The sequence below is a fragment of the Grus americana genome, chromosome 9 (assembly GCF_028858705.1).
Source record: "Grus americana isolate bGruAme1 chromosome 9, bGruAme1.mat, whole genome shotgun sequence".
Taxonomy (NCBI): domain Eukaryota; kingdom Metazoa; phylum Chordata; class Aves; order Gruiformes; family Gruidae; genus Grus; species Grus americana.
In genome coordinates this window covers 27,641,772-27,654,014 of record NC_072860.1, presented here as the reverse complement: position 1 = coordinate 27,654,014, position 12,243 = coordinate 27,641,772, and the positions used below count along the sequence as shown (strand labels likewise).

Sequence of the window (12,243 nt, the reverse complement as noted above, 5' to 3'; positions counted from 1 at the left end):
ATCCTGTCCTCCTCAGTTGGCTTACAGGGGAGGGAATCTGATACAGAAGAGGCAGAAACAGCTACAAAAATGTAAAAAATTCCAAACAATAGACAATCATTACATTTCTCGGTACTGAGAAATAATTTGGCACGTTCTATACAGGTTTTGCAGGAAAATGTTTAGCTTTCAGAGAAGCTCTTTTCACCGTAAGCTGTCATTAGCTCTCAGACTTATAAATCTCAGAGTCGTATGAGAGATGTAGATGCACACTTAGCTGTACACAGATTTTGTTTGTTGTAGGAAAAAACCACAATTTGTTTTACTGGAATTGCATGTTGTTATAGCACTACTAGAAGAAAGCAGTATAAAAAGCCGTTTTCTCCAGGAAAGCTGGAGAGGGACTCTTTGTCAGGGAGCATAATGATAGGATAAGGGGGAATGGCCTGAAGCTGCAGGAGGGGAGATGGAGATGGGATGTGAGGCAGAAATCCTTCCCTGTGAGGGTGCTGAGGCCCTGGCACAGGGTGCCCAGAGAAGCTGTGGCTGCCCCTGGCTCCCTGGCAGTGTTCAAGGCCAGGTTGGATGGGGCTTTGGGCAACCTGGGCTAGTGGAGGGTGTCCCTGCCCGTGGCAGGGGTGGCACTGGATGGGCTGGGAGGTCCCTGCCCACCCAAACCAGGCTGGGATTAAAAACCCTACAGTTCCCCAGCCATTGGCAGTTAGAACATGTCGGCACACAAATACCCTTTTTTGCATATGCGCTGTCAACCCGGAGTTTTAGGAGTTCATCCCCAAGATCTGCTTGCTCTGCAGTACAGGCAGGAGGAAAAGCAGTCTCGTGCTGTGTGCATCTCAAAATGTTTTTCCTTCCGGAGGGTCCCTCCCATTGCATGACTTTGATTCTCCTTGCTTTGCTGCAGAGCTGTGTGCACCTGCTGGAGACTCTATTTGAACACAGTTAAGCCCGTGTTAGAAATACGCAAGTCATGCATCAGAAGCCAGCCGTGTTTCAAGTGCCTGTGGAATTTGTTTTCCAGTCTTCAGAATTTTACAGACCTTTAACTTGTTAGGATAAAAGAGTTCAGCACGCTAGTGGATAACCTTTAGTGTGTTTAGAGTGTATGTTGATTTTCAGATTCTCTTCCCTTTGCACTGCATTAGCGTGGAGCTACTGCAAACATTTTTTCATTATCAGTTTTCACTATAACACATGCAGCATACAAAATTACAATAAAATTAAATAATCCTCTGGGTTTTACTACCTTTAAAGTAATTTACTCCTAAAGAAAAGGTTTTCCATTTCTTGGAGGTCACAGATCTTTGATGTAGGGAGAACCCTGTTACTCTATTTGACTTGAAAAGAGATTGAAGTGAGAATGAATGTTCGAATTGTGAGGTTTTGTATTGAGAAATAGCTTTTTGGGTATTTGTTTCATACAGTATGCAGCACAGAATCAGGGGGTCTCGATTCAGGACTTGGCTTTGTAGGTGCAGCATAACCCCAAAACAGTGAGTCCAACTCTTCGCTCCAAAAGGACAATGTAAACAATATCAATTGCTAAACACGCTTTTCTCAAAAATGACAGCTTTATCGGGCACTGAAATTCAGAATTTTAAGACTACATTTTGCTAAGAAAAAGCAAATGTCCCTAAAGCAGCATTAAAAATGTATTCATGAAGAAATTCACTCAAAAAATGGTGCTTATGGTGTTGCCTGCAAATACTATAAATAATAACACAGCTTGGTATTTCAGAGAGATGGTTTCCTCATGATTTCACACATTGTTTTCAAATAAAGTAGATTGTAGCTGTTTGTTATGGAACAAAATGACTGCATACCAGGAAGGTGGGGTGATCTGTTGTTAGTTTTTTCATTCCAGAAAGTGTGTGTATTTTTTTAAGCCCTACATTTAATTTCAGTCCCTTTGTACTGGTCATTTATTTCAGTTAGTGCCAGTTTTCCTTCTGACTAGATCTGCCTTGCATCGCTTGTGTCTGACATTTATCTTGTCGTGCTGTTGTTAGATGCGTTTTCTTGAGTCGCGGGGGTGCCCATGCACTGGCCACTGATGCAGGTCAGCTTTAATTACTGGATCCAACTTCTTGCGGTGGGCTGCAGCTTGGGTGGGAAGACACGGGTTATTAAAGTACACCTCCTACGCAGAATAGCTGTCTTCCTCCTGTACTCATATTCTAACCGTAATGATTTTGTGTGCCGTTGACGCAAGTAGGGAACACACTGTTAAACCTTCTATGGATTTTGTGTGATAAAGTGTCGTCTTGACAAAATTTTCATCTTAATTAGCATGGTTCTATGACAGTTTTTAGAAAACCATGTGCAGGGAACTGGCAAGATGTTCCTTTTAGGCAGGACGTTCTCGACGTAAAGGGAAGCAAGCTGGCTGGGGCCGTTCCTGCTGCAGGCAGCTCTGCTGTGGCAGGGACAGACGTCTGTCCCTGAAGAGAGTCGGCCAAAGCTCTGGTTGGGGCATGGGCTGCTGGGGGAGTTGCAAAAAGGATGATTTTTGTGTCCAAGGAAATTTTAAAGTAGCTCATAGAGTTGCATTTTTAAGACATTTGATTTGACTTTTGGGACTGTTCTATCTCTTTTCTTTAAGCCTGTATGAAAGCTTATGGAAAACAAAGAGAGCGATCTAACTTCACCCAAACAGCAGGGACCAGATCCCCTGATTGTGAGCCCGTGGGAAAGGACACATTGTCTTTTTGTCTGCGCCGGAAAGCGCTTAATACTTCAAAATGTGCTTAGCACTTCACGGGCCCAAATGCAATTAATTGATGATAATGATGACAAACAGCTATGTGCCTGTACCTCCTGTTGGAGAAATGAAGGATCATTCCAGCTGATCATCATTTTTTAAAGTGGGAACTCTTCAGTAGTTTTCTGTGAAAGTGGTATAATAAAACTAAAATAAAACACAGTTTTAAAAATAAACTGTAGATTTCAAGTATCAGCTTGATTTGTGTTTACTGTTAAGAATTCAAAGAAAATATTTTATGTAGTCTCAAAAGCTGCATTTCCAGTTGCCAAAGAGTAGTAACTGTTAATGAGTAACAGTAAGCTGACGACTTGTAAAGAGATTATAAAATTGGAAAACAAATTATGTAAACAGCATTATTTTGGAAATATCTTAATCCCAGTTCAAAAAAAAATACTTTTGTAGGGAATGAACACTACTGTCATTTCTTTCAATCTCCGTGAATTTCTTAAGTTCTTGATTGCTAATAAAGCAGTGATTGTCTGTTGATCGGCAGGGCTTTAGAACTCCATGCTTCCCTTGAGAATGTTCTTTAATTTGATGTCTCTCTCTTAGTATGGACTAATGAAACAGTGTTAGAAACTCTTTGCGGAGGCATTCCACAGTCACTCTTAAATATGACTTTGCAACGTGTAGAGGAGATGCACTTTTATTTTCCCCTTTAGCTAAAGGGTATACTCTGGTTCGTAATCTGCAGCCCTCTGTTGTTGTTAGGGACTTTTGCAAGTGCCAGTAACTCTATGTGAAGTTGCGTATTAGCGTTGATTTTTGTAGCAGCAATATAGCTACTCTAAAACCGCCAGTATTCCTCAGTGTAGGCTCCAAAATTGTGAAATCACGTTTCCTTTTCATATTATGCTAGTTCTCTTCTGCTGCATGTGATGAAAGATACTCGAACTCTCTGGTGGATTGGCAGCAGATGCTTCTCATCTGGAGCCATTTACATTTTCTTTTCTTCCCTGAAGCACTAACTTTCACAAGAATAACCTTTTGAATAGTATGTGGCTGCTTCATCAAATATGGTTGTGTGCTGTATTTACTTAGTATGCTCAAAATGTCAAGGATATGCATATTGATTTTTGTACTAGTCAGGCATACTGAATAAATACCACTGGACTAGGAAGACTGTTGGGTTTGGGGTTTTGTCCTTCTGTGCTGAAGACCATGGTTTTTCCACCGTTGCCCACGGAAACTCTTGAAGAGTTACTTTGCCCTCACAGCTCTTTGGTGTCCTGCTCCACGCACTTCTCTCTCTGTTGTGCCCACTTCAAGCTCATGGTCATGGGGGTTGTGTGACATGCGCATGGCCAGACCAAGGGTGTGTCTGAAGAGGACCGTGCTGGCTGTAGTTCTGCCTGTCTGTTTTGTTAGCTCTGAACGATCTTTTTAATGGATTACCAAAGGTGAGAATTCTTTGTTTTTCTTGTTCTTTCCAGGGGACACGAGTTTTGGGTGGATTTGAATGTTATGAAAGTGTATGAAACTGTTGAGTTTGACCAAATGCGGCGGCTGTCCACACCTTCCTGCCCCAGCTCCAGCTCCAACTACTACACGGTCTGGAAATACTTCTGCAGGGACCACTTTGGCTGGAGAGAATACTCTGAGGTATTTAACACGTGCCAGAATCCTGCTTTCAGGTTGTAACCCAAACCACTGTGTACAGTATATACTATAAACTATATATATATATACACACTTTTAGTCTGTTTTGTCTTCAAACATTCAGGAAAATTACTTAGTGTTGTTGTTACTGAGGCAGATAATCAAGAAGTTCAGTGTTGAAGTGAAAAAGCAGTAAAAGGAGAACTCTGCTCTGCTGGATTGCACCGTGAATTATCCCTGGAAACGTCAGAGGCACAGAGGCTGAGCAAATTGTCAAACCTGAGAGCAAACTGGCCCATGTCAGTACCAAGAAAGTCCTTTCTAATCCTTAGAAATCTGGTTCTAGGACAGAGGGGACAGCTTTCTGCAGCCTTAACACCCCTGGCATTTAGCTTTCCAGTTTCTAGTTGATTTACCTGTCCCCAAAGATAGCGCAACGTGGGCCGTGAGATCCAGCCCTTCGCTGTCTTGTAGGCTGCACTGTCCCTGCTCCAGATGGATGGTCCCACAGCTGCCAGCCCCTGCTCCTTAGGGACCATTTCCTAAATGGCTAGTTTCAATCTATTCAGCGATGGTTTATGCACACTCGTTCTAGTGTCACTGCTGCCCTTTGGTCTTTAACAGCCACGGTTTTCCATATCAGGTTTTAAATAGGCCTTCTCTTCGTCCAACTCTGTAACCCCGATCATAGGCACAGAAGTCACATCCACTGTCAAACAGTATTGTGCTAGACAAAACCAAAACCAAACCAGAATGCTTCTATTCACTTAATCCAAGTAAGCTTTTTGGTAAGCCTTTGCAATACCTGTGGTAGTTAAAAGCTTGTCTTTGGTTGACTGGAGCTGTACATAATATTTTGAATAACGCCTCATCAGTGTCTTACAATTTTGGCAGTACCAGAAATACCTCCACCAGTGTAAACTAGATCACGTTCACCTTTTCCATGTGTCACGCTGCCTTTGTGAGCGTGTAGGAAGCCGAAGGCAGAGCACTGTATGCAGTCTGTATACAGTTTGGAGCTTTGCAAATTAAAAAAAAACAAAGCAAGAACTGGGGAGAGTTTGGAAGAAAGCACCACAAATTACAAGAAGTTTAGGATGTTTGACCTGCGAGGAGAAGTTAAAAGAATTAGGTTTCCCTACTGTAGAAAAGAAAAAAAAAGGTGAGAATATATTAATATATAAAAGATTGTTCTACAGCAGACTTCTGCTTTTCACATTCTCAGCGAGCAAAGACAAAAAGTAAGTGATTTGTGTCAAGGGAGTTTTTGGTTAGATATTGGGAATAACATTTGACTTGTGAAAATATGATAGCACCAGCACCAATTACGCAGGAAAGTTGTGAAACCTGCCTCGGTGGCAGATCTTACAAACAGGTAACGGAACATTTTTCACTGGTCTAAGTGTACTTGTGCCTCAGCGCAGGGGAAGGGAGTAGAGAGAGGGATTCTTTGAGGTCTCTGGCAAAAATACTGATCTTTAAGCATGTAATTTTTCATGTGTATGTTTTTGGTTTAATTTTCTTGAAACAGCCTGTTGTAAGATTGATAGAAGAAGCCAGCTGTCGGGGGCTGAAGGAGGTTCGGTTTGTTACCTGGCATAATCAGTATATCTTAAACATCAAAGATGGATTCCAGCAAAACGCGTGTTTCAGAAGAGAAATCAAGAGGAGACCCCTTCTTCGCTCATGCATCGTGCTGATGCCGTTTTTACAGTATGTATCGCAGCAAAACGGAAACCTTGCATTTGCTCATCACGTTGTTCCGTCGGCGAGAATTGTTTCCCTTAAGATGTGGCAAGGAATTAGGCATCACTGGGTAGAAAAATCAGAAGAAATAATAAGTCTCTGTCATATTGGCAGCTCTCACCATTTTTCAAGATAAATATTATCTGAGGAACTCCTTACTGCTTTATTCTGTTTGTTATTTAAAGGTTATAATGTACCTTCTGGATCTCGGAACATCGAAAGCGCAGATGTACTTCAAGTTTGCCAAAGTATTGTCCATCTTTCAGTGTCTCACTGGCTGTGGTGATTGCCAGGCTGTTGGTTCTAGGTCCTATAAAAATGAGTGTTCAAAAACTTTTTATCATCACAATTAAAGCATGCCTTGTTTTTATTGTCATCTCAACTGGGGGTGAATACGCTTGCCCATCAAAGGCAGAGTGAGGAAAGTGTTGCACTGTAGTCATTTTTGATTACAACCCATAAAAATGCCATTTCTGTGATCTCACCAGCACAGCTGGAAATATTATTGTCAGAGTTCAGTAGTTAGGAACATATTGTCCTGTTAGCAAAGGGGTGGAAGTCATTAGTCTGACTGGCAGCTTGGCATGCTGGGCCAATCAAAGGAGCTTTAAGTAGGGCTAGAATGCTCGTTAGCTTGCAGAGTCATTACCGCATCTAATTGCCAGGTGAACATGAATTTGGTCAGAGCCTCAACACACGTGGTTGTTAGAAACATTTTTAGATAGGGTTTTACAGGAAGGAAACCCCAAATTATTAAAGAGATGCTGGGAGGATGCAGGTAAAAAGACCAAGCGTGGACTTTCTGGTTGTAGCAATTCTGATTCTCATCTTAATGCGAAACAAGGATTTCAGGTATTCTGATGTTTTGCTACCAGTGACTAGTTTACTGCAGCGTAAGTCTATAATTTTGAGAAACGCTAAAAATTATGCAGTTCCCACAAATGTTAGTGGACCCTTGAGGGTTCTACACTCATGAGGTCTTGACTGTAACTATTCGTGCCATTTACCAAATCTATAAACTGAGCTCTGAAATTTCTGTTGTTCTGCAGTAAACCTCATTCTTATTTTCTTTATCTAAAGACCTTGTAATGCTTACTTAAAAATCTAGCAATTCTTAGTAGAGAACAAAAGAGTATTTTAAATATTTATGGGAGTTATCCTTAAGATGTCGGTATTTGGCTCCACTTATCACACGGGGCTACCTGAGATTTTTTTATTTCCCTCCCCTCCCACCTGCGTAAATCTGTTATAAAATTGGGAAAGAGTCCTTGAATAGAAACTGTGGGAAGTGGGTGATACTGGTTGACAACTGTTGACTTTTTAATGGCTTCCCTTCTATAACAAATGTTTACAAATAATTTACACTAGTCAGAAGAAATGAACAAAGTACACCAAAGGATTGCAGTATTTTTTATTGTGTTTGATGTCTTATTAATCCATAACTTATTGTTAATCTGTGCTTGGTTTTCCAGTCCAAGTGTGAGTGAACGAGGTTCTGCATAATATTTTTTACTCATTGACTTTAGGATGAAAAAAAAAATACATGCACACTGCAATATTGTAGACTGCTATTTTAATAATAATTCTTAGAAAAATCCATCTTCTGGGTTTCTGTTAAACTATTAATAAACAGCAAGAAGAATTTTGAGTTGAGTCAAAGCCATGCAAATAAAGTGAGGTCTCTTTTTAGCTTTGAACAGCAGGTGAAAGCCACGTGAACACTTTTTTTAAAGCCTATGTCTGCTCTGAAGAGTGTGAGTGCTGTTACAGTTTACTGTCTCTCTGATCCAAATCAAATGTATCAATTTAAAAATAGACCTTTTTTTCCCCCCAACTTTTTTCTGAGACCTGAAAAGCTCAACCTGCAATCAGAAAATCACATTAAATTATTTCTGGGTCACAGAAAAAATCATGCACGGTTCTTTCAGGCTCATATATCACTAGCATTAAATACTCTGAAAGGCAAACTTAATTGACATTTCTGTAGGTAAGATGTGAATAGCAGTAGAATTCTTATTTATCGAGATAATTATGTTGGCTCTGCAGAGCAGAGCATGCTAACGAGCAAGGACAATCAGAAGTTGCTCTGTGATTGTGTTTTGGTGTACCTTGAGGAGAGATTGGCTGGGTGCAGAAGTCACGGCTGTGTGGCTTTTCAGGCAGCATCCTGCCCGAACAAAGGAAGATTGATTCCTGAAGAGCCACTCTGGAGAAAATGGCTTTGCCTTTAGCAAAGCTTTGAGAGTTTGTTTGTTCTCCAGGAAACTTTCTTTTCACAAAGACGGCATAGGGAATCGAGTTTCCCTGCCTCTCCTGTGTGCAAAATCCAATTGCGTATATGCAGGGAGGCAGGATTTGGCCTTGGATGTTGGCAAACCCCAGCTTGCCCACAGGATTCACTTTCCCCATTTCCTCCTAGTCAGAACAGGGTTTCTGCTCCTGCTTTGGCAGTGATGTCTTATCAGGACACAAGTGACCTGAGAAACATCATGAACTTTAATGTTCATTAAACTTTAATTTAACAGAATGTAATTTAAGGTCATCTGTGGGGTTTAGAGACAAGATTCACCTTGTGTCTTTCCACCAGCCAGTGGGTACCTCTGACTTCGTAGTCTTTCCTGACAAGAGCTGCTGCCTACCTCTGAGCGTGCCTTACCCGTTTGCGTTCACTGTGGGCTGGTCCTGGAGCCAGCAGCAGCTTTTCCTATAAAAATACTTTGGTAAAATACTCATCTGGGGAAATTTTTAGATAGTTCTACATGTTCTTGCAACTGAAAGGGAACGAGCTGAGGAGCTGTGTACTTAAAGTGTGAAAAACAGAGCCTGAACTTGCAAGCTTTACATATTCAAAGTATTTTCATTGACGTAAGTGGGAGAACTCCGGTAAGTAAGGATTATTCAGCTGAGTAAGGCTTGCTTGCTCAGATCATAATCAGGTGAACATAAGCCACAAATGCCACACTCTTTATCTAAATTTAGCAGCTTCGACTGTGAAAAATTCCACAGAGGTGCAGGTGTTTATTAAGAACAAAATCTTGCCACACCACAGTCAGTGTCCTTAACTGGATTTTACTAGTGTCCTTTTTCTGGCATCCGTGCTGCTTTTCTGCCGCGGCTATGAGAGGCAGGAGCTCCCCTCCTTCACCCCTTCCCACCCCCTGACCTGGCAGCATTCCCAAGAGGAGGGGCAGGGCTGGCCCATGGAAATAAGCAACTGCAAATGCAAATCTACATCTGGGCTCTGCGCATGAAAATGAGAGCGCCTTCCTCCTCACGGTACTGGGTAGTAGCAAAAACGGAGCATCTCCTCTTCTACAGGATGCAGTGAAACAGCTGCAAGTTTTGCCTATAAAATGTTACTAGTTGGGGTTTTCTGTTATTCATACTGTACAAGAAGGTATCTGTTTCTACTCCTGCTGTTGTATTCTAAGGAAATTAGGTCAAATGTTGCCACGTTATTAACTTTTTTTTATTCTGTGCGTCCCATTTGCTGTGTTAAAATCACTACTCCTTTATAGCTAACATACAAAGCAATTGTGTCTGGTGGCGTTCTGCCGGCCTGCAGTTTATAACCCCACCCCAGAGTGCGAGTAATGCTGATCGTAGGCTTTTAAACACCACCAAGCAGTAAGAGTTCCCTCCGTGGAACAGCATCCCTGAGCAGCAACGTTTTGTCGTTAGTTTGTGTGGATGGAGGAGTTATTAAAATAGCAGAAATGGCTGGCATGTTTATTTTAAACAAGCATGAAAGAGACATAAATTGTTACAGAACTGAAGAGCGGCAGTTGCTTAAGATACGCTGGTGATGAAACAAATGTGATTAGAAGCTCTTCTGTTTGTGAATGTTTAAGCACAATCTTTTTCTCCTTCCCTAACTAGGACCTTAGGTGGCAACCCTCCGGTGCCCTCTCCATCAGCTGAACCAGCTCCCTCACAGGTCTTATCTCCAACTGCTGTTACCTCTCCAAACTTCTATCCTGAAACCTGGATTAGTATGGATCCATCTCAGGACTTCATCCAAGTGCCTGTTGTGAAGGAAGATAAAAGCTATAGAACCATTTATAACCTGTTTCACAAGACTGTGCCAGAGACCAAATATAAAATTTTGAAAATTCTGAGAGTGCAAAATCAGTTTCTTTGGGAGAAATACAAAAGGTAAGATAATGCTAATACTGTTCTTTTACAGTAGTGGAAAAATGCCTTAGAATACGTACTTTGGGCTGCAAAATAGAAATTGATCATTAAGTAGAATACATAAACTCCAGATTTTCTGAAGAAAAGGAGCATCTTCAGTTGACCAACTTTATCTGAAAAACATCTTACCCTGAAATTTCCTGTGTAAGAGGTTTAACAAACTGTCTGCTGATAACTTCTGTAAAATGTATCTTCACAGAAACTTAAAAATAAATCCAGGATATCTAGTTGAAAAATCTTTCCGTTCACTTTCAAGCCAAACTAGGGGGAATTGCTTTCATCAAACAATTCTATATTGAAGATAGCCATCAGTGCCCTGGTTCCCCAGAACGTGGCGGCCCAGGGTCTTACAGTGGTCTCGCAAAGCCAAAATCCTATGTCAGTCAGGCCCATTCAAACCGAAGATGCTGTGTCTGAAAGTTACTGTCCGTGACCACTTCGTACTGCCATGAAATGAGATCTGTGGATTCTCTCTCCTGTGTCAGGAAATGCAGAATCTCAGGAGAAGTCGAGGGATGGGCTGTGGGAGCAGAGAGTGACTTTCTTGCAGTGTTCATGCTGGTCTAGAGCATCTTTACCCACCCTGTCTCTCAGTAATTCCTCTCTGTGGCCTCTTCTGAAGCTAGAGTGGGATTTCACTTTTGCATTAATTTTGTTTCGGCTCTGAGGAAGATTTCCTTCTGCATCTAAGGTGAAATGCAGGCAAAGAGAAGCAGGCACTACTCGAGCTGCTTTGCCTTTGCTGCTGTGCAGGTGAGAGCGCTCTGCCTCCAGCAGTGTCAGCTCAGGTCCCTTCCGAAATACTTACTTCACACACGAGCTCTACTGGACAGTGGAAGACCCACTCTGCTATCCATACAGAAATGTTTTCATGTCTCCTCTTACAGTTGTACTATTGCAGAGGATAATACTGGTACTTTAAGAGCTGTAGTGAAAAGTGCTTTTCCCTTGCAGCTCTGCAATGAATATTCATCTTCACTTTCCATTTTCTATTCCAGGAAAAAGGAATATATGTCAAAAAAAATGACTGGGCTTGACAGGATAATGAACGAAAGGCATTTGTTCCATGGCACCTCCCAGGACGTGGTGGACGGAATCTGCAAGCACAACTTCGACCCGCGCGTCTGTGGGAAGCATGCCACCATGTTTGGACAGGGCAGTTACTTTGCCAGGAAGGCAAGCTATTCCCATAACTTTTCCAAAAGGTCACCCAAAGGAGTTCATTACATGTTCCTGGCGAAGGTGCTGACAGGGAGGTACACGGTGGGTAACCACACCATGAGGAGACCTCCGCCAGTGAACCCCGGCAGCATTACCAGCGACCTCTACGACTCCTGCGTGGACAATTACTTTGAGCCACAGATTTTTGTCATTTTTAATGATGATCAGAGCTACCCTTATTTTATTATCCAATATGAAGAAGTTAGCAACACTGTCGCCATTTGAAAACTTGTGCTGCTAAATTATTAATTTTAATAAACTCTCTTATCTGGCATTTGTAGCAGTTTTTGTGGAGAAAAAAAAAAAAGGACGTTGTAGAACTGATTAAATTACTCATTTGGAAGGAAGTAAATCTCAAAAGATAGAAAGGAAGATCTGAAGTGACCAATTGTGCACTTGCTGTTTGATTATGTATGTGCAAATTGTAAATATTTTTCCATTGTTTATAGTTGAAAATCTGTGCCTTTTGTTATAAAACACTGTTTATTTATGTTAGTAAATATTCATGTTTAAAAACGTGTGTGTGTGTGTGTGTGTATAATTTCAGTTGCGCTCTGTGTGTATTAGAGCAGCTAGAAAATTTCTTATGGCCTGATCTTGAAATCTTAAGTATGGCCATTTCCAGATTATCAGAACCAGATAATTTTCCTCTTGAGTGTATTTAATCAGAGATCCTCCCAACCACTATTTTTTCTTACTATATTTCAGAAAGATTGGGAGAG

General features: G+C 41.4%; 1 protein-coding gene across 6 annotated transcripts in view; it reads left to right on the top strand.

The window, feature by feature from the left end:
- The window catches only part of TIPARP (TCDD inducible poly(ADP-ribose) polymerase), a 42,259-nt gene extending 30,222 nt beyond the window's left edge, over positions 1-12,037 (top strand). For all 6 annotated transcript variants that reach the window (XM_054834664.1, XM_054834668.1, XM_054834666.1 and 3 more), the window contains 4 exons: positions 4,195-4,363; positions 5,892-6,073; positions 9,986-10,261; positions 11,299-12,037. In XM_054834664.1, the coding sequence (XP_054690639.1) occupies positions 4,195-4,363; positions 5,892-6,073; positions 9,986-10,261; positions 11,299-11,746 (1,075 nt within the window). In that variant the 3' untranslated portion in view covers positions 11,747-12,037. The remainder of the gene's footprint in view (positions 1-4,194; positions 4,364-5,891; positions 6,074-9,985; positions 10,262-11,298) is intronic.
- The last annotated feature ends 206 nt before the right edge of the window (positions 12,038-12,243 follow it).